General features: G+C 38.7%; 1 protein-coding gene across 2 annotated transcripts in view; it reads right to left on the bottom strand.

Moving 5' to 3' along the window:
- BTBD7 (BTB domain containing 7) overlaps positions 1–22708 on the bottom strand; it is a 32798-nt gene extending 10090 nt beyond the window's left edge. For both annotated transcript variants that reach the window (XM_059819282.1, XM_059819283.1), the window contains exons 1-6: positions 22594–22708; positions 15195–16274; positions 4323–4531; positions 2869–2944; positions 462–622; positions 33–176 (exon numbers count right to left, since the gene is read on the bottom strand). In XM_059819282.1, coding sequence (XP_059675265.1) covers positions 33–176; positions 462–622; positions 2869–2944; positions 4323–4531; positions 15195–16274; positions 22594–22675 — 1752 coding nt within the window. In that variant the 5' untranslated portion in view covers positions 22676–22708. The remainder of the gene's footprint in view (positions 1–32; positions 177–461; positions 623–2868; positions 2945–4322; positions 4532–15194; positions 16275–22593) is intronic.
- Between the last annotated feature and the right edge of the window lie 385 nt (positions 22709–23093).

Raw genomic sequence — 23093 nt, 5'->3', positions numbered from 1 at the left:
ATTAACAATACTCAAATGTTAATGATTATTACCTTAGCCTCCTCCACATATGGTGAGAACAGTCTTGGCCGCACATATATTCCAGCATTTTTTTGCCGCAGCCAGGCATTTGACTTTCCACCTTCTGATGTTGGTAGCATGTCTGAAGGAGGAGTACTAACCAGGCCTCTCTTCATCTTTAAGAATCAAGAAAGAGTTTCATGGTTTTTTAAATATAAATATGGGAAAAGCTTTCAAGAAATGCATTTCTTATACTGAATCCTTACACCACTGATTTTTCTTTAGCCTTCTGATAGATTTAAAGTACAGAAAATTTAATCAGAAAGAGAGTTATACACTTATTACTCTGAGTGATAACATTTTAGGAGCTAATCCTCAAAAAAACCAAACTAACCTGAACATTGTAGAATCTGAAGTACAAAGAATCCAGAGAAAATATTTGTATGAGATTACTGACTTACTGCATCACTCAGTACTTCACTATTCATGGGTAAGATGTGCTCAATGCGGACAAAAGGTAAAAGCGGAGACAGGATCTCTCTCAGCTCCTCAATGTCAAGATCTCTCCTCTTCACACCTCTTTTGTTCACACTGTGAGCAGTACCACTCAGTAAATTAGGCTCTGTGGGAAGGAACAAAAAATAAGTTCACATTAAAAAGTTTAAATAGGAAAGCAGGAGTTACAGGGCTTATAGAAAGTAACAGAAAAGGAAAAAAAGTCCTATTTAAAATCAACAGTGCTTATCATTGTTGTTCCACAAAACTATTTCATGCCTTAATCTGATACGAAGCATGAGCAAAGTCAGGTTCACTTTATATAAGCATGGGTCATTTGCACAGCTGTCAGTTTCAAAGCATAAACCAGGGAGAAAACACAGAAGCAGTGTCTGGAGTAAATGTTTATAAAGCTCTACCTCAAGCTATGGTTCATGCCACACTGCTAGCAGTTTCCCCAAAGGTTCTCTCCTGCAGCTCCTCTCCCATTCCCCAGCAGTTTTCAGGAACTTATTTTCTACAAATTAAGGCCTAAAGAAACCACTGGGATATATTATTCTACCTTCATGTAAGCCACCCTAGTAACAGCTGTGTCAAGCCCATTCAAAATGATCTCATGGTCACAGGGTACCTATTTACACCAAGAGCGGGTATCTTCTAGAGACTGCAAGATGACAACGTATGACACTCTTGGGTCATTGTCCCTCCCTCAGTTAACTACCTTCACCTGCATTTTAGGTATTATGCCCAACCTGACTTTGACTAACTTCACTCTGAGGAAACCTGTCAAACATACCCACCCTCCATTCAGTACAGACAGCTCAGGTTTTGGCCACAGTCCATTACAATTTCTAATGCTTTCTGGTATTTGACTGACACCGCCACATATTAAGAGCTGCAAAATCAGGAGTGTCACCGAGGCATTTAGACCAAATTACTTGATTAAATTTGGCCTTAATCTAACAGAACTTGGCGCAGCTCTTATTTCTGCTTTTGCTTATCGTGTTATCTGATGATCCCAGGAAAGAGAAACAAATCATTTATTTAAGGACCAGGAAGATGTACAATTACTCCAAATGAGCAGCTTCTCCCCCAGTCCAGGTCTGTTACTGTTTAACTGGCTCCATTATTGTCCAACACGCCTTAAGACAAACACTTAAAACAATCCTGTTTTGGAGATAGAAAGTCAATACTTACTTGGGTCACTAAAAGCACATATTTTAACTGACTTTTTGTTGCATTTCATACAACATGTCCAGGACAAAGCAGTTGTCTCGCAAGCAATAACAGTGGATTTCAAAAACATGGCCAGCCCTCCACAGACAGTAGCCACACCAGCACTGCTCTGTTTTCACACAGGCAGGGTCTTCCCTTTCTGTTCTTCTCGTTGTACTATCTGATTGACACTTCATGGTGGGGATGAGCTACAAGCTACTTGCATTTGTTATTTGGGAAATATATATTTAACCTACTTCCCACATCCAACACATGCGATGTTACCCTTGAAGTTACCACTGTAGGAATAATATGCATCTGAGCTAATAAAAATACAATTATATCTACTTTAGGAAAAACACTGATGCCACTTGATGGCTTCTTTCTCACTACCACAGATTTCTGTGGGAGAAACGTACTCAAACTGAAGCGAAAGGTTGACACAGTAAACTAAGAATAAGACTATGTGAGAAGCCTGCATGAGCACAGAAAAGTAAAAGATACTGCAGGGTTTTTTTATTTGATGAATTAACTACAAGAAAAACAATTCTGAGACAACAGGAAATCAACCAGACTTAAAAAAAAATAAAAAAAAAAATCAGACAATCCTAGAGGCTTAAAGGACCTCTAGAAGTTTGGTCCAGCCACAACCACCGCCCTCTCCCCACACCTCTCCAGGCAGGGTAGAGCAGGTAGCCCACGACTACGTCCAGTTGGGGGGTTTTGAACACCTCCAAGGATGGAGACCCCATAACTACTCTGGGCAACCGGTTCCAGTGTCTGACCATCTTCACAGCTTCTTGTGTTTAAACAGAATTTCCTGTATTTCAGTTAATGCCTCATTGCCTCTCATCCTGTCCTGGGTGCCAAGAGAAGAGCGTGGCTCTATTTTCTTTGCTTCCTGCCATCAGATATTTATAGACTTTGCTAAGATCCCCCTAAGCCTTTTCTTCTTGAGGCTAAACAATCCCAGCTCCCTCAGAATGTCTGCATTATCAATTTTTAGAGAACAAAAGCTTTAAAAAAAGGAGTGCATTTGTTTAGTTTTGATCATACTACGAACAAAGTAGATTAAACTTCCTTAAATTTCCAAAAAAAGAACTCCCATACATTTTGATTTATTTGGTTTAGTACTGTGTGGTTTAAAAGGATCCTTACCTCGATCTGCTATTCTCTTCATCAACTGGTGTTCTCCCCATTTGATCAGATATTTAAGAATATCTTGTTCACTTGCCTGATAGAAAGAGAAAGTCAGCAATCTGTACATGCTTAGTTTAATGTCTCACACACAGAAAAAAAAAAAATCACATACACAGGTCTCTTACAGCTATAAAGAAATACAACTGTACCAAAATACCACTGTATTTTTACTTTATGATCAGCTATACCACTTCCTCCAAATATTTTAAGGTAGTACTACTGGTATATCACCACCATGATTTCCAGACTCATGTCACTTTGTGAATCCGTAAGATGAGAAAAAAAATTTTGTACAGAAGGAAAAAATTTTTCTACGTGAACACTTACAGGTATTACATTTAAATGGTTAAAGTTAATTAAAAGGGGCAGTTCTAACACTGAGTCTTTGGATCTCTTGTTTAATATTACAAATTCAGCATCTGCACAGCCTGGGAAAATAATTAAACCAACTAAATTATAATCTAGGTGAAGAGAAATATTTTCAGTAATACTATAAACAAAACGAATTTGCTTTGTTCATACCTATATACATGCGCTAAACACTCAAAATTTTAAGATGAAAAAATCATGTACTGAAAAATTTATCACCTCATTTCTTAACAAACTAGGGTAGGAAATTTAGTCACAATACACACTCTCATGGAAAAATCAACAGTACTGTTACTGTAATTCCTGAAATGCTTAAAGTAAACAATTTTTTTTAAAAGAAACAATTTAAATAGTCTCTAACTCTTCATACTTTAAAAAAGGTAAGATTGGGATGGACACAATTAAAAAAATAATCCGGTCATTTTTAAGCTATAAAAGGCTGGTCATCACTATACAGGTATCTCCCCTGAAGAGAAACGGCAGCAAAAATCCACACGCTTTCTATTAGTCAGTATGGTTTCCTCTCCCTAAAACCACACCATCATGGAAGGCAAGTCACAAAAAAAAAAAAAAGAAATTCTGCAATACTTGTCAGAAGAGATCTTTTTATGTCTCCCCTAAAAAATAAATTAAGCCTTCTTGAATGATTACTAGTTTATTAGCTCCCACTGTCCCCAACTAGGATGTACGTTGTTACAGCAAAACTACTACCACCACATAGTTTTTATAAAACACTTAAACATGCAAGGCAAATGTTAGGTTCAGAAATACTTCGTTTAATTTGCAGCCGTTTCTAAACTATTATTAGGCTTCTAAGCAACAGCATATACCAGCAGTTTGGGTTGTGTTACAAGCCAAGAACTAAATAGTTCTCTTAATCACTACTTCAATTTAATGTTTTACATATTATAAAGGAGTGCTTAGTCTGCATACAAACCCACTCTTGCCTACAATTTAAAATGCACTACTCCGAAGCACTTCTAGTAATGGTATAACATATCCTGCTTCAAGCAGGACCAGCTGTACTCTGCATTGCAGGTTACCTGTAAATAGTCAGACTGAATAGCTGTGAGCAGGTGATCCTTGCTGAGTTCATAGAAGACCTCTGAAGTCATGACCTGGGTAAACTCCTCACAGAGGAAATGTAGTGCTTGACGATGTACCCACTTGGAACCGTATGGCTGAGAGCTCCACTTCAGAATGGCAATTAAGGTGTCTAGTGAGATGCTCTCAGCAATAATATCTTCACAGCCTAGGAAATTAAAGCAAAAATCAATGATGTTGTTAGAGGCACTTTGATCCTGAAGGAATAATACGTATGGCTAAATCTGTAATATAAAGGGTTATACAACTCCCAGTGAGAGTGAAAACAGAAGCGCCCTATAGACCAAGGTTGCAAACAGGGTTAAATTCTGACTAAAAGTATATTTTAATTGTGGTTTAGGATTCCAACTATACAGTCATTTGCCATTTAAAGGCACATGAAACATGATGTCTGCTTGCATGCCTGGATGAACAACTGGAAAGCTAGTTCAGTCGCACTAGAACCTCCTTTGGTTGATATACATTATCTGACTGTTTAAAGTTGCAGATTTGAATTTGAGTCACTATTGTTTAGAGCAGATTCACAGGAGCCTATAAACTGTAAGAGAGGTGGGATTTTAATCTGTGGACCCTCCTGAGACAGACCATGCAAAGGAGCCGAAACAAAAGCTGGGACATATTGTTGGTACTCAGCTACTCAACACAGGATGAGGGCAGCAAAGCATCATTTTCTGACTCACAGAGAAGGCAGGAAGCAGCGGGTGGTTGCTGTAGGTCACCACCCGGGCCTCCCTATCAAGCAAGGCACAGAGGGTGCCAGGACAGGGGGCACCTCCTGCAACAGGGAAGCAGAAAGTGAAGTATCCAAGATGCAGGTATTCTGACTCCTGGTGAGTCTGCTACAGTTTCTTCGTACCCACTGCTCGCATTAGGATTTACTCTTTCAGAGAGTACATGTCTTCTGAAGACGTGACAGGGGTTATTTAAGTCTCCTGAAAGGAGATGGAGCACATTTGGAAGAAATGAGGGGAGACGTACCATGGGAGGGCTGAAAACATGGGTATTTTGGTTACTGAGTTAAGACAGATGGTACCACAATGTTGATAACTTGAAGTCTCCAACAGCACTTTGCTGATTTCATTTGTACATCTGGTTTACATATACACAGAATACTATTTCTATTTGTACTATAAAGATAGCACTTTAAAGAAAAAAAATCCTATTCTAGAATTATACATTCCAGTCTCAACCCACTACAGCCACAAAATTACAGCTGTGCTTATGCCCATGAGAGGTCCCCGGATGGTTCAGAGCAGCATGCTTACACTGCAATTATTTTCTTTTTTTATACACCATAATTTTTCTCTCAGTTTCAAGAATATTTAAAAACTAAACTTTGACAGTTGTTTAGAGAAATGTATCTCATTACTGAGCTCTTGGACTAAGTTGAGTAAGAAAGTGTTTAGCCCAGTAATCGTAAAGTTTGTAAAGATAAAGATCAAAAGAGGCTCTCCTGATACTACATATTTTTGAACTGGTTGCATACATGTAAGACACACTAGCAGAAATTAATAGAATTAAAAGAAAATCTTACTTTTTTACATAGGCCAGCATACAGAATATAAACCTTGACTCCATTTCTGTTGCAACTAATTATGTGAAGGATAAGTTATTATGGAGTAAGTAGTAACAAATGAATGTGCTGCTTCAAGTAGAAAGGTATCTGTCAAAGTCACTACTACTTAGGAGCAAAGTCACTGAAAAGGAAAACTTAAACAGTAAGGTAAAGAAGGTACTAGGAAGCAACAGTTTAAACATGAGGCAGGTTATAAATTTACCTGTCCTATTAAACACATGTATTTCTACTTACTACTAGAAAAAAAGCTGGCATGTTAATTATAAGAACAAGTTTAGAAAATTTTAATGGCGGAATATTAAGTGTAAAAAAACCATACAGTGACGATAAATACAGTCAATGCTCAGTGAGAATGTTTGCAGCAAATTCCAGGAATACGTCTGAATGTATACGTAGTTTTGGAAACAATTTTTATTTTCCAAAGCAATTTATGAGAATAATACCTGTCCCCCCCAACAGTAATAAGTTTTATACCAGTTCATACTTAAAACAAAACTTTCCTCTACAAGCACGTGGTAGTACCAAAACCTACCTTAAAAAAAAGCTCAAAATACTTCAGCATATGCCAGAAATATGAGTAAATGAAGTCTGAAGCTTTTCACTTCATGATCCATTTTTACTTACGTAGTTAATAGCTGACATTGTATTTAACTTTGTCACGTGACAATGTCCCTTTTGGGACTCAAAAAAGGAAAATGTTAAGGTAGCAGCTAACCTGGCAAGGCCAATGAAAGCTAACAATGACTAGTTGAAGTATGCTTACAACAGGAGTTTGCTTCCCTGAATAAGAAACACACTGTCGTTTGAAATAATTCTTTAGGGTCATCTGTTGTCTTGCACTAAGTCTTGCCCTGCTAAATCCTAACACAACTTTTTGCATGCAGTTATTCTGTTTGCATGCAGGCTGACTTCAGCAGATGATTACATCCCCCTGAAGTCTAAAGATTACATGTAAGGACTGCTCCATTTTGAAGGTAATAAAAGTAAACCCACTCACTGAAATCCGTCACGAGGAAACTCTTAAGAGCAAAGAGACTTATCTCAAAGTGAATGCCATTCATAGTATTTCATCTGACTTATTTTTGAAACAATAAGGATACCTGCCCCCTGCAAAGACAGAAAACTATAGTTCTGTGAGACATGCAGTTCCAAAGATCTGAGCAACACTGATTTATAGAAACAGAGCATCAGCTCAGTCTCAATTCTTCTGTCAAGTCCAATTATTGCACAACTACCAATAATATGACATCATCAGCTGAAAGGCTCATTTAGGATGCCTAGCAAATGAAACAGTCCTTTTCCCAAGTAATTTTAGCAATGTGTCAGAACTGCAGGATTATTTAAAGTATTTCTTCTGGAGTAAGCATGAGGTGATAATTAAAGTGTTTTCTGAAAATCTGAATAAATTGGGGCATCACAATTCTAGCTATGGAAGGAATCCAATTTCTTTTCTTCTTTGGCAGAAGGTTTTTTTGCTTTAACAGTCAGCCACTTGGCAAAAAAAGCAGTCACCTAATAGCCACAATATTGTTCTTCACAGTGGAACAGAGCATTTTTCTCCTATGAGTACTATTTTATAATTTTCAGGCAGCAACAGCCTTTACAAGATCTGTTTGCAGTGTCCCAAAGTGCTGTACCACAAGCTTCCGTGACCATTAGTATCTTTCAGAGATTCAACCTGGGAGTGTAAAAAAAATGAAAGATGATTATCGTATTAGACAAATGAGGCTATTCCATGCACTCCTTTTGCTGGATAACAATAGGTCCTGCTTACAAACACGTCCTTTCTGTTTCCCACTTCTCTCTGAAATGCAATCCCACAGCCCTTCTGAAGAGAAATAGCTCGAGCCCATGTTTAGCATGCTAGCTAGTAGCTTGGGATCTTATCAAGACAGTTGACAGACCTACTAAAGACAAATTAAGTGCCTTCAACACTTTGCAAAAGTGGAATTAAGCAAAGTTTTTACTACAAAATTGTTAGCTTGATTTAACTCATTCTGTGGTAGAGACCCTTCCCTTAAACTGATCAAAAACAGTGGAGCCAAGAAAAAGAAGTAATAAGAATTCATCTTGACACTGGAGTCTAGAAGCTATTCCATGTTTTCTTAAGTTTATTGCATTAGAAGAGACCATGCTGGCAATAAGAACCATACTTTTTGAATTTGCTGGCATATAGAGAACCGTTCAGAGGCATGACCTGTAGCTAGTCTGGACTGCAACGTTTGGAAGTTCCAGAGACACCCATCTCACCCATCCAGGAGCACCCTTGCTGTTCTAACCAAGCTTCTGATGGTAAGGGAAAAAAGTAAGAGAACATTTGTTGAGCCTCTCTGCCATGTCTTATAGACCCAAAGATGCAAACATGTCCTGAACTTACTAAGGATTCTTTAGAAGGCAGCCTACACTCACAGGCTGTGGGAGCAGTCATGGAGGCTAACCCCCTTGTACAGTGGTATTAAACCAGACTGTCATCTTCTTACACTCCACATCACCCGCTCTTCTGTCACACTGATGCCTGGGTGGCCACTCAATGAACTAGTCAACTAATTTCTGTCAATCCTGCTTCCAGCAACATTAGACCCCCAATAGCACAAACCCTACTGCCAGCATACAGAACAGAAACAAGACGACTAATGCAGGAGGCAGGGCAGCAGTACCACTTTTAACAGCCAAACAATCTGCATCAGATTCAAGTGACCTCATACAACTTGAGACATGGCAATAGGAATTTAGGTTCTCCACAGAAGTAGGCAAAACATCAGTTATAAAAACAGTAAGAGCAAGTCAGAAGACGTGCATAGTACAAACAGGAAACGATACCTTTTTAACTGGTTATCACATAAGCAGCAACTGTAACAACTTCTCCTGCCCTATAACTGTATTGTGAACAAGGGATCTTGTTCAGCATTCATCTTCTGGATGCAGGCTGACTTTCCCAGTTTATTAACATTTATTGCCTCCTGGCAGCACCATATTCTCTGCCGTGAAGGAATGCTACGGGTTTCTAGCTTCTTGAAGCTTTAGTACTTTTCTTGTCCATCTCCTCCCCAAACTGTCTAAAAAAAAAAATCTTTAAAAGGAGATTAAGTGCCAAGCCTGTAACTTGCAGATGCATTATTTCCCACATTTTAGAACTCTGAAGTGCACAAGTTTTGGTTATGTGAGGGTACAAAACTACGTCAATGTTTTACAGAAAAGAAAACAAGACCTAAGTACCACTGGAGATAAAGAAGGACTCAATGGGCATTAGTGGTCAAACACTGTTGAAGTCTATTGCTACATTCAGTACCTCTTTTGAGCTATCTTTAATCCCTCTGCTGATTTTTCTAAGCACAAAAATTTAAAACATTCATGTACTCCCATCCTTGAAAGGCTGAATTCAAAGTACATCTATAATGGCACTGTTAAAGTATATAGTATTATTTTTTGCTTTATTCAAATACAAAGTTGATGACATTACAGCACTTCAGATGAACTGTTTAACCAAAAATAAAATATGATCTGAAGGTTAGATCAGGCAGCATTTTGCATTATGCTAACCATCCTTCCACAGCGAAAACTCACTAAGTAAGTTATGTCAAATCCAATACAGCATATTATCCAGCCATTTGAAATATTAAATTAGGGAGCAGACGAAAACAATGCAACTTGTGTTATTTAATATTATTTTCATTTATGATATGGTGGTTATAAAGCTGTTAAACATTCTAAGATATTACCAGCTGGATTTCTGAAGTTGTATGTTTAGCCAGAAACGTAAGGTAATTGTTACATGTTTAAAGCATTCAATATTTGTGGCAAATACTCTTTAATGTTTTCTCTCCCAAATAATGAAAATTATTTTACTCTTCTGGTCCTGCCACATGCAAAAAGCATGAATTTAGAAAGCCCAAAATCTGCATCTACATTTTTGGTTTCTTGCAGCCATCAGTTGATAATGGCCCTTGACTGGGCTTCAGCATTCCTTAAGAAGCACATTCAGCAGCAGTGGCAGGCAGCACAGCTGATCCAACTTAAACAGAAAACAATTGTGGGTCAGAAACAAAAAGCTGCCAACTCAACCATAACAAACCAGAGGGAAGAACTTAACATGGGAACAATGAAGGGCTGAGGGAGGAAGACCTGATGTTCAGAGGGACCACTGCCAGCCATCACTGTTCCATATTTAAGCTATATACTTCTTAGAACACAAGTAGCTGAAAGAAACAGCTGAAGACAGTGACCAGAACTGTTTCTCTGCAAACAAGTTTTACGTGCCTAGTTGCACAACTCAGTCAAATTCTTTAACTTTGCATATAACCCTGGAATGTAACTGCTCTAAGGAGCTCTTCCACTTTCTGCTTTCTCCGGTCTTTGTAATATAAAACTTAAGCAATAATTTCAGACTTAAGTGCAAGTGAATAATTGTAAGGAGGTAATATGTCAGATTTATGTTAATATTTACTTAATCATACCCAATTTATTTTAAAGTGCCAGACTAGTTCCTTTGAGCATTCCTACTCCGCTGATATATAACTGACAAACTCGCTCTAATCTTCCCACAATACATTTGTGTGTATTTAATACTGCTACTGTGGGCTTCCTGGCATTTCAGTATTTCAGTCCTGCTGAGATCAAGGGTACTTTTGATGTCAGGCAATATCTGCCTCTAGATCAAAGGCTGTGCTACTGAATGTAGCTTTCAAATAAAATTTCTTACTTCTTATTCTTGTCAAGGGTAAAGCCAACACCTAAAAATAAAAGGAAAGCAAAAAGTCTGAAATTAAGTTATTTTTTGTCAATTTTACTTTAGAAAACTTTTTGGAATCAGCAGGCAGAAGAGATTTTCAAGCAAAACTCTTTCATAGGGTCCTTGTATCCAAAAACTTGTAACAAAAAGATATACTGTACCACCACCTCAGTAAGACTATTCATGACAGTAAGCAACAGGACCAAAATGCAGAAGAGGATTCATATATTTCATATGGATATCTAATAAAATTAAGATACTTGAAGTCAAACTTGTCTGCAACAGCAGTAGATGTGGCAGCACAGTAAGGCTGGAAGGGGGGATTGTTTTAACAACACCTGATGAACAGGACTAGGGAACTGATCGGGTTTTAATAACTGTGGTACAGAAGAGGAAGGGATATACACCGGATTTTTGTGAGTCAATGTGTTAAAACGATCGCACCAGCACAGCTGACAGAGAGCAGCAAGGTAGCATGAAGACACAAAAGCAGGAGCAGAGTGCAGAAATAAGCAGGCAGAGCACAGAAATGTTCCACTAAGGAATGTGCTTGAACCTGCTGGAGAGGGCTCTAATCCTCACAGCTTCTGTGAAAGCAGTGAAGAGCTTCACTTTTTGATAGATAACAAATACTGCAGCCCCCCTAACAGCAGTCTCTGTCCTATTAGGTACAAATGGTTTTTATTATCATCAGCTCTATAGATGAGATATGCTTGCTGATTAGTTCATTTATTCAAATTAGTTAATTCAATGATCCAATTCAGTTTCTCTTGGAAGATAAGTGATAATCAACAGCTGAAACAAATCAAGCTGAAGCCAGAGTAAATTCTAAATAAAGCAGTCTTGCTTTACTTGGACAGTAAAGGTTCATAGCACATACCCATACTATCACTGACTTCATTATAAGGAAACCATCTATTAAAATACAATAGTCAGGAAAAGGAGTATCACTGCATCAGGAACTGAAAGATTTCCATGGAAGGAATCAAAGCTGAATCATCTGCTGAAACTGAAGAAAAATTACAACATCTGGATACTTAGAAAGGTCCCTGAAGACAAATCAAACTAAAATCTGTTGAAAATAAAAACAGTTGATCAGAAGCTTTAAAATACATCAACTTCACTTGACACTCAGTTACAAATACGCAGCCAAAACTGAGTAAAAGTGAACAAAATTAGTTGGAAAGAGTATCCAGAGTTACATACAATGAGCCCAAAATATTTTCCAGGCAACCAGGGAGACAAGCTTTAGCAAGTTTGCAGTTGGCTACCATGAGTGAACTGAATCAAAAAACTCAAGCCAGGGGGTGTGGAAATCTAGAGAAGAAACTTAAGGCATTAGCTACTGTGAAAGCCAACTGACAGATCTGTCAGCACTTGGGCAAAACTGGACACCTGCAGCACAACAGAGTAGAAAAGTGCTGTCAGAGAAACAAACTAAGATTTCACGAAAACTGCCTGCTCAGTTGTCTCCAACACCTACACAATGCTGTCTCTTCTAGCATCACTCTGCATATCATCTAGAAGTTAGATGTTTGAGTGACAACTTCCAGCACGGAAGTATGCTAGCTATGAAATCAGGGAATGAGAGGGACACTACTGAAACAAAGATCTCTCATCTACCGCATGTTAAGTATTATAAGAAGGGAGGACAAGGTGCTACGGTTAACTGCTAGAACAAGAACAGTGGTCACTACTAAAGCGCATGCTTTGTTACGTGATCTGTTAGCCAAGTGCAGGCACGTAGTTTTCCCTGATCAAATAAGCTTCCTTTTAATTTTAATTATAAGATTATACCAGAACAATTCTTCAGTGTCAGCACAGTACCAATGACCTAAACATGAACTCAGCAAATTAAGTATGAAACTATTAGATAGTGACTTCACTGGCATATACATATTTTCTACAGATTGCTTGCTGCTTTCTCCTGTAGCTAGGGAACACAGCACCAATTTGTACAAAACCTCCCCACCCCACAGCTCACCCCTTTTGCGGTCAGAGACAGATTTACCAGGGAAAGAAGAGACCTCTGAAGGCCACTGCATCCCTCTATCTCGTCCCAATGACCACCCCCAAAATGCTACAGTTCTGGTTCACCAAGGGCCACCAAGACCAAGCCTGCACTGCAAGCCCAGTGCAGCTCCTGCTGCTGCCTTTCTTTTTCCTCCCTCGAGGTAGTGCTGGTGGAAGACCTCCAGGGAACAGTTACGATCTTGTTACCACTGACTCATAGAATATATATTCCAGAGCAGCACTGGTCTGTAGTGCATGACTGAAAAGAGTGCCGGTTTAGGACATGCTGATGCAAGCATGCTCAACTTAAAGTGAGTAGAAATAATGAAACTCAGCATCAAATAAAACATCAGTTCTGGTTTTCAGCATTTACTAACACCTAAAAAATAAAAGCCATTTTCCTATCCGTAAGTCTGCCTAAGTTTCTCTTGAAGTCCTCTATCATTGCTTATCTGCTTTGATATAAAACTTACACTGCTTCATCAGAGCACCTCCAGATTACAGTTGTTCCAGTTTAGGTTTCCAGTCTGAGGGAAAGAACTACACCCTGTTCATTTATGAAACAGTGCATAATTATTCAGTGTCTTACTGAGGGCTTCATTCACAGTTTAATTCCCTCGTTAGCATTCCCTGAGCACACTAAATCTTTAGCACTTGCGTATGTGCATGCACCAAAACTGAGAAATTGTACATCTATATCACCCTTTTAATTTCAACTCATTTTCCTTTCTCGCTTTCAGCTGATCTACTGAGTTGTCCAGTTCAAGTACTATTAACTTGCAGATATTGTATAGGAATGAATTCAACACTGTAGTTCAACTACAGTAGAATTTTTTGCCACTTCTGCATTCCATTCAATATTAAGCTTCTAGGTGTACTTAGAGGGGAACAACAACAAAAATAAGAAAGATGCAGACAGACCGGAGAAGGTCCAAACGAATGCCACGAAGATGATCAAAGGGCTGGAGAACCTGCCCTACAAGGAAATACTGAAGGAGTTAGAACCTCCCCCCCAGGGATATAGTATAGTCCTCATCACTGGAGATTTTCAAGATGTGATTGGACAGGGTGCTAGATAATCTCCTCTAGGCTCCCTGTCCCACAAAAGGTTGGAACAGATGATCTCTTGAGGCCCCTTCCAACCTGGGCTGCTCTACAATTCGATGATTCTGAGCGTAAGAACAGCTCATTCACATTCCTGTAGCAGCATATCTCAGAAAACCCATCTCCTTTATTTTCTGCCAGTTTTATTGCAGTAGGTTAATTTCAACTTTCAGAATCATCTGAAAATTAGTTTCCTAATACCGACCTCTACAGAAGATACAATAGTTCTGATTAGTTTCCTGTATCTTTATCACTCACAGTTTGATATAACTGTTAGGAGAACCCACTGTAAGTATGATCTCTTCCTGCAGTGCTTGTACCTGCTTTTTCCTGCCCACTCGTTAATAAGTTTCCTATTTTACTGAAGTCTACTTGATAGTTTACGCTATAAAGATTTCAATCTTGTCAAATTTCATTTGATAGCTAGATGTTATGGATGTACAGATCTACTGTAAAAAGTTATTTTCTTAAAAAAATTAAACTAGCTTTAACCAAATCACATTGTTGGTACCTCAGTGAATTCCATTCTCCATTTCTCAGCTCAAAACTAAAAATCTCATCCCCCACCAGCAAGACCTAAAGCAATTGCCATATCCCATTATGTATAATATGGCCACTAAATAGTTCAAACTCCAACAGATGAAACAGCAAACAGAGCTCCTGCCACCACAAGAGGTATTATTAGTTCACCGGTCAGTGCTCCAACACCTTGCCAGAGATTGTAATAACCCTGGCCGGCCTCCATGTGCAGGAAATATATTATCAAGATTTGAGTGATCTTCAAGAATAATGCACAGAAGTGAAACTTTCTAAACTTCAAGTCTGAAAACACTGACTGCCCCTGCCTTCAGTTCTGTACATCAAGAAGTAGATACTAAAGACCTAGGACTAGTGCAATCAAACCATTTAAATTTACTTTCCAACAGCAAGATTGCAGGCTTGGTATACCCCCTTTCACATAAACTACAGGAATAATCAGTCAAGTTTACAGCCTTGTTAACATATAGGGACACTTCATAACAAGTCTAAGTATTTCCTCCTCTCAACAAGGATCTCTTGTATCCTCACTCCAGTCATTCACACCCAAAAATGGGTTATAGATGAAAGTAGATAAAGATCAGAAATATTGATTAGTTATACATATTTGACATAAATAGCATGCTTCAATAATGACATGCAATACAGTTAAAAGCTCTCACATGGCATTTCTGCTGTCCCTAGAAAACGCAGATGCATTATCTACAACTTATAGGCAGAAAATAAATTCCTTTCTTAAAGGAATTGTCAGCCACTAATAGCAAGACTCAACAGGCATACTTACACTGCAAAATAGCTAAAAAATTGTTCTAATAAGGTCATATAATCTACAGCAAGGACAGTATTACATACCTTGTGCAAGCATGTTAAACTCCAAGAACAGTGCTATGTGATAAAGCTCCATAGCTTCTTCAGCCCTAGTCATGTTTAGTTTTCCTGCTACAAGAGCCTGAACTTCACTTAAACTGCCCACTGAAGGGCTGGAGTGCAAAACTGAGAGGTCTACCACATCTGTATACATACAGTTCAAAATGACCTTAGCATATTTTTTTGGTATGATAGATTCATCCAATATAATTCTAGTTGGAGTTCGTAGAGTTCGGTCTGTGATTTCTTCACCAGTTCTTATCCTCCTCTGCAGCAAGTGACGAAAAAATGGAGATCGTGATGAAATAATAGCTTTGTGAGCTCTGAGCTCTTCATCTAGACAGTTCTGACTTCCACCAAAAGTTTCAACCAAGTCAGAGTTGGTTGAAAAGCTAAGAACCACATCGTAGTAGCACATGTAATCAAACAGTGCACGCATGTCAACATCTAAGGAATTTGGTGTTCCAAATTCTTCACTAAGCTGCACAAGGATATCAACATTTTGGAATCTTGAATCCTCCATTCCAAACTCGCCTGTATAAAGGTAGTGTAACAAAGCAGAAAACATAGGCATATCTATGCCAGCTGTGTTAATATCCATTATTATTTCTGCTCCATACTCCGGTGAGGAAGAAAGCAACGTCTTAAAAAATGGACATCTCGCCGCCAATATCGCACGATGCACAGGAAAACAAGTTTCTTGAAATATTAAGTCTACATCGGTACAATATTTGTACTGATAAAGTTCAGCCATATCTTTCTGTAGCGTTCTGGCTTCTGGTCTTGCCAAATTAGCTTGTAGATAAAGTTCCTTTAAGGCTGACGTCCCTTCGTATTCTTCTACTAATGCATTAACATCTCTGACATCCCAGCCTGAGAGGAGTTCACGCATCTGCTTGGCATGATCAGCAGATCGGCTAGACTTCCGACGCTTAATGAATTTCTTTTTGAGGGTGGCAAGGCCAGAGGTTTTCTTTTTCTTGTCTTGAGGTTTCTCATGGCCATGGTCAAGGCTATACAGCTTTGATTCACAGCCATAACCTTGATGCGAGTAGGATGATGTCCCTGAAGGCAAAAAAGAAAATTGAACACATTTATTGTTTAAATTTAAGAGGAAGGTCCATAACACCTAAACAGTCCATCAATGTCTCTGCAAGTTACACAGTTTTTCCTTCTCCTCAGATCAGATAATTCAACAAGTTGGAAACCTGACTGAAGCTTTTTCTGGCCATTAAGAACAAAAATATATGTTTTTTTAAATCTACGAAGTTTATAAATTTTTTTAAGCGTACTCAATTTTAAAAGCCAAGCAGTGCCTGTTGATGTAGCTCTGTAGCACGTGGCACACTCACCTAAGAAAGAACAGGACGCTGTGGATATAATGTTACAAGTGTCATTGTATTAACTATAGGAAGTGAAAAATACAGCCTTTCTAAAAAAAACTTATATGAGCTCAGTGAAATAGTAGCACCTCCCCCACTCCCCCTTCAAGGCGTTTTTCAATTTCTGTTCTTCTAGCATTAAGTGTTGTTTTAACAAGAAAAGCATACCTGGCATCAGATAGTTATCATAGTCACAAGTAAAAAAGGATAAAGAGAGAGCATAGTACCAAAACATTCAGGGAAACTGACAACGATGAATTAATTTTCAATGCAAACTTAACAAGAAAGTAAAAATCCTGTCATATGATAATCAAGTAATGCAAAAAGTCAAACACATAAAATGGGCTCCTTTCCACAGAACCATAGATGCTGATTTGTGCATACAGCTCACTTAAAAGAATATGGAGAATGTAAGTTTTACTGTATTAAAGATGTCCTTTGAAGAGAGCATCATACAATTAAAGTATACATATAATTATTTTTCCCCTCAAAAATCATTTATAGGGAAGTTGTTATGAACCAAACATGTCATGAAATGAGAAAGGATTCCCCTTAACATTATCTGTGTTACATACCTGACCTGTTCTGTTAAATGAACCTTTGCTGATTGTCAGTTTGAGTCTAGCTCCATATACAGTAACATTGATAACAATTTCATAAGAAAAAGAGAATCTGCATTTCTAGAAGTAATGGAAAACTGAAGTAATGTTTTCATAAAAAAGTAGTTAAAAACTGGAGTTTAAACAGAAGCATGACTCTCATGTTAAAGGGTTATTTTCTAATTTAACTTTATTTACAGAATTTTCACTCTAAGCCAGATGATAAAAAACCTCAGACATGACAGGAAAAGAAAAAGAAAAAAATGTATACAAACCCAACTACTACTTCCAGACAAAAGAAGAAACCAGAAGAAAACACTTGCAAATGATATACAGATTAATAACAATCACAGGTTCATCTGAAAGACTATTTGTCCATATTCTGTTGGGAATAGTTAACATGCTTCCATTAGTACACTTGTGTAGCTTCACTACTTGTTGCCTCTTTTGGATCTTTCAAGTTCAAAGCACGTCCAACCACCAGAGCTTTTGGGGCCTTTTGTAACTTGTTCTATCATTGCTCTCTCACAGTTCCATTCGCTTCAGGTAGGTTTGATGTGATGCTATTTTGCTATGCTATTTTGGCAACGATGTTATGGGCCAGCCTGTCAGAACACAGTGCTTTTAGTTAATTTCGGGTAAGTATTTCTTGAACTTTGAAAGACACAGGAGCAATTCAAAGTTCTATTTGAGAGCACAGCAGCTGTAGCAATCTAAGATTTCAGTACATTGTTTTATTATTTAAGCCTCTGTATTGCGTTTGCGTGGCCAGGTTTTGGTAGCAGGGGGGGTACATGGGTGGTTTCTGTAAGAGGCTGCTAGAAGCTTCCCCTATGTCTGCTAGAGCCAATACCAGCTGGCTCCAAGACAAACCCGCCGCTGGCTGAGGCCGAGCCAATCAGCAACGGTGGTTGCACCTCTGGGATAACATATTTAAGAAAGAGGAAAAACAACTGCACAACAGCAGCTGGAGAAGAAAGGAGTGAGAATATGTCAGAGAACAACTTTGCAGACACCAAGGTCAGTGAAGAAGGAGGGCAGGAGGTGCTCCAAGCACTGCAGCAGAGATTGCCTTGCAGCCCATGGTGAAGACCATCATGAGGCAGGCTGTCCCCATGAAGCCCATGGAGGTTAACACTGGAGCAGATAACCACCTGCCGCACATGGAGGACCCCACACCAGAGCAGGTGGATGCCCAAAGGAGGCTGTGACCCCGTGGGAAGCCCGTGCTGGAGCAGGCTCCTGGCAGGACCTGTGAACCCCTGGAGAGAGCAGTCCACACTGGAGCAGGTTTGCTGGCAGGACTTGTGACCCCGTGTGTCCCAAGTCTGCCCATTCTGGAGCAGTCAGTTCCTGAAGGACTGCACCCCACAGAAAGGACCCATGCTGGAGCAGTTCGTGAAGAACTGCAGCCTGTGGGAAGGACTCATATTGGAGAAGTTCATGGAGGACTGTCTCCTGTGGGAGGGACTCCATACTGGAGCAGGGGAAGAGCGTGAGCAGGAAGGAGTCGCAGAAACAATGTGTGATGAACTGACCGCCACCCCCATTCCCCATCCCCCTGTGCTGCTCAGGGGGAGGAGGTAGAGAAATTGGGAGTGAAGTTGAGCCTGGGAAGAAGGGGGCGTGGGGGGAAGGTGTTTTTTAAGATTTGTTCTTATTTCTCATTATCCTCCTCTGATTTTGATTGGTAATAAACTAATTTCCCCAACTCAAGTCTGTTGTGCCCATGATGGTAATGGTGAGGCATCTCCCTGTCCTTCTCTCGACTCGTGAGCCTTTCATTATATTTTCTCTCCCCTGTCCAGCTGAGGAGGGGAGTGACAGAGCAGCTTTGGTGGGCACCTGGCATCCAGCCAGGGTCAACTGACCACAGCCTCAATAATTCTCCATAACCTTATATGCTAGCTTTCATGCCAAGCTAATTAAAACTCCCCCAAATCATGCAATGCAATGGTTTTACGATTCGTTAGTGAAAACTTTGGGAAGGAACTTTGCTTTCTTTGAGGAATGACCTCTAACCATTTTATCCAAGCTACATTACATTTTGCTTGATGAGGCAATGTGTTATTAATAATATTGAAATTTCCAGACATAAAAAAAATATCAATTTAAATGACAAGAACAGCAGTGACTCAAGACAACTTCAACAAAGGGGTTGTGCTACAAAATCCACCACAGAAATGCCTTCCACATGCTATGTTAGGTATTACAATAGAAAAGTAGAGGTTCAGTCTCCTGCTGATAGAGACAAGCCTAGAATTTCTGCTCCATTTAAAGAGTATCAATTACATTTCACAATAAAAGTATAACTACACTTTGGTCACTCTATAATGATAGATTCTGCTCCAAGAGAACATGCCAGCTCATTTCTATTTAAAGTATTTTGGATTCTAATGGCAAATTTGAGTATGCATAATATTATCTTACATTCCAATAAAGAAAAACTAGGACACTAGAAGTCTCAATTTCTTTCTTCCATGAAGGCTGCCGTGAGGTATTACTTGCACATGAATCACCACAAGATACTAAAATACCATTCAAACCTTTGTGTACCCTGAGCTACTTAGAAGATTTAACTCCAGAAGTACTGCAAACAGTGCTATTAACCCTTACAAATATATAGAACACTGCTATAAAAGTGCCACCACACAACTGCTTTTTGCCAGAGGCAAAAGAAGAGATGCACCAGCATAGCCTCCCTGGGTTCACAACAGCTGGTGGCTCCATATCCCTCAAAGAAATAATTTTGAAGGGCCCCTTTTTGACCTGTCTGTATTCCTTTATAAGGCAGCAGCACTAGAAGTAGGAAACAAATTTATTCCCCGCTACTACACTAAAAGGCACCACTCTATTAAATGCTGTTGAAAAGCAATAGCTATTTCATGTCCCTAGACCATATCTAGTTTTGAACACATAAATATGTACAAGAAACAGATGACTGCCAAGAGAAACTACTTGGGCACTTGACAATGAATAATGGGATCTGTGTAGTCCTCTGCATGCCTACACATTTTAAAAATCTAATTATAGACCTCTATTTAAAAATAAACATCTTGAACAGATGTATCACCCTAGAAGATGGTGTGAAATCCTCCTCCTGAATGCTGTAAACAAAACAGCAAGGAGATAACTAGTCAAGCCTTTGCTAAAACAACAGGTTTTTTTTACAGTAAGAGCACTGCACTATTTTTACTGATTTATCTCCTTTTCATAAACTGTAAGCAAATTCAACATTAAGTCAACTAACAGTGGGAGCTCATTCTATGAAACTACTGTGCTTTGCCAAATCAGTTCTCAGCTTTTAATATTCATCCTACATTTACAATGTAACATGGTGCAGTGCTTTAATGGTAAAGCAGCATGTCTAAACCAAACCCATAGGCGTGAATCCAGTTTCCAGGAATAAGGCAACTAATACATATTATGCAGCTATCGTAACTCTAGTCCCCATATTTCCAGTTCTACTTTGGGGCAGTAAGTAGATCTAATGCCTTCTACATTAAAAAAAAAAAATCTGTAAAAATTGATCTAAAACATCATTATTCTGACAAGTGATGAAAACCTCAGCTATCGATTTTAGGATATATCTTTTTTTTACTGCAACAGCTACACAACCAATCATCCAAACAAGAGTCAAGATGAAGATGAGAAAAAGCCAAACTCCACAAAGTGGGAAGGGATGTATGCCTGTGTTGTAGATAGCACACTTACTCTACTAGCACACTCGTAAGTGCCACCATAATACCAGAAGATTTCAACAAGAATTTTAACTAGAACACTCATTTGCCTTGCTTAAGATGAGACAGCCACATGCTTTTAGGCCTTCCTCAAAAATATCTCAACCACAATTTCCAATAGGTAATGGGGATCAGTAAATTTATCATGACATACCACGTAATGGGTTTCTATTTTGAATTTAATAATGAAGAGCATCAACAAAACCTTCCACGTACCAAGTTGAAAATTGTGGGGAAATTTAATGAAGCCTTTGGAACTCTCCCCTCTTCAAATCTGCTCAAAAGGTGTTTCAGCATGCAGATCTGCCTGTTTCCAGATCTCTAAGGGTTTCTCTTCCTCCAATATACAGGCAGATAAAAACACCAAGTTGTGTCATAAAAATGCGTTGGTTGTGATTTTAGAAAGTACATATATATGAACTGGAGCAAACCTTTTACTACTGTTAGTTATGATACACTGAAAATACATAAATCCTTAAGGGGCACTTTACAGCATGGATATCCAAGGTTTTAGTACTAAAAGTTCTTCCTTGACATGCTATGACAGCACGCACAGAATTTTTAGCTCAGAGCACAGATCTTTACATGTAACAGTTTGTGGGCTGCCCTCTACTCAGGTCTCCAAAAGTTAGGAGTGTCGCAGAAGCTGAGACAAAAGAGAAGAATTACAAAGCAAGTAAATTTTTCCTCTGCTAAGGATATCACTGTGCTTTCAGTGGTGATTAAGAAAAGTAACACCGAATATCAATAACTATTTATTCAGTGTTGCAAGCCAAGGCATAAAGGAGAAAACTGTTTATAAAGTATTTATGTTATTTACTGCTAAGATCATTCTTCAGGCTGTCAGGGTTGGGGTTTTTTTTAAGCAAGATTTATCTTCTCAAAAACTGCCTCCTTTCAGATTCATCACATAACTATTTATTACTTACAGTGTGACAGTACTTAGATCTACACTGAGGTCTTTTTGCACTAGACTGAAAAGCACATAAAGGTAACACATCTCCCCCAGTTATGACTGGGATAAGAAAATAATTTCTTAAGAGCACTTCAACTCACACTTCCAGTTAGGCAAGGTCCTTACTGTCCTAACAGTATTATGTACAAGCAACTACCCCATTCCCCATTTACAGGAACAGGAAAAGGACAGGAGAGAAAAGTTGTCTTCAAGACTGCTTGTTACTTTAACAGGCTTAAATCAGAGATTTCCCTTCTAGCAATAAGGAAGTAATTCACTCATATTAGACACAATGCCAGTACTACAATGAATACTGATGATCACGAGTTTTATATGCTCTAAACACAGCTTCACAGAAAATCTGAGGAAGAAGAGTAGAAAACAGTAGATAGTATTAACATATAGCAACTGCTCTTGAACTGGGAAAATTGGCATGCATGGTTTAATTATCAAAAAAACTTCACTTTATTTTATTTAAATAACCTGGTATCTGTTAACCAGCAAATGGTAGATCAACTCATTGCATATGTAGGCCAAACAGATACTGGACAGTACTGTATTTCATGCATGATTGAGCTTGTGTGGATTCAAACTGGTGACCTAGAAAATGAAAGCTCTGCATAACATTACTGCAAGCAAATCAAATCCAGTGCATACACAATCCAGCAAGTCATTCGTGTAAGTGACAAGATAACTGAAAAGAGTTACCTATGAATGTCTGTTGTGCCTGTGAATTTCCCCCTACCCTTGGGGAACACGAATGAGGGTAGTTAGATGCATTAGCACCCATTTTCTTCAGTCACTCAGGCATTCCGCCTGCTGGCTCTTCAATGTATAATCCCATAATCCTTTATAAATGGTCAATCCCAGGTCCAGCATTCTGTTCTTCCATTTCTAAGGAACAAAAACACCAATAAGTTACTTCATTTTTTTTCCCAGTAGATATTACGTGATTTAGATAAAACAAACTCAGCCTCCAGCACATAGTATTTTCATAAATTAAAATCTCAAACATTTCTAAGATAGCTTAATCCTTCAAATAAAAAGCTAAGATCAAAAATACTTTTTTTTCCCAAAATAATTTGTAATTTCCCAAAACATTCACAAGTCAGTATGATAATCTGCAACAAGGAACAGGATGGCTATCAAACTTTTAGCTAAGAAATCTTCTAGTGTGAGTTGATCTAGATTAGATATGCTCCTTTAAC

This window comes from Gavia stellata, chromosome 7 (genome assembly GCF_030936135.1).
Source record: "Gavia stellata isolate bGavSte3 chromosome 7, bGavSte3.hap2, whole genome shotgun sequence".
NCBI classification, from domain to species: Eukaryota; Metazoa; Chordata; class Aves; order Gaviiformes; family Gaviidae; genus Gavia; species Gavia stellata.
Note: the sequence above shows the minus strand (reverse complement) of the source record. Positions and strands in the feature narration are given on the sequence as shown.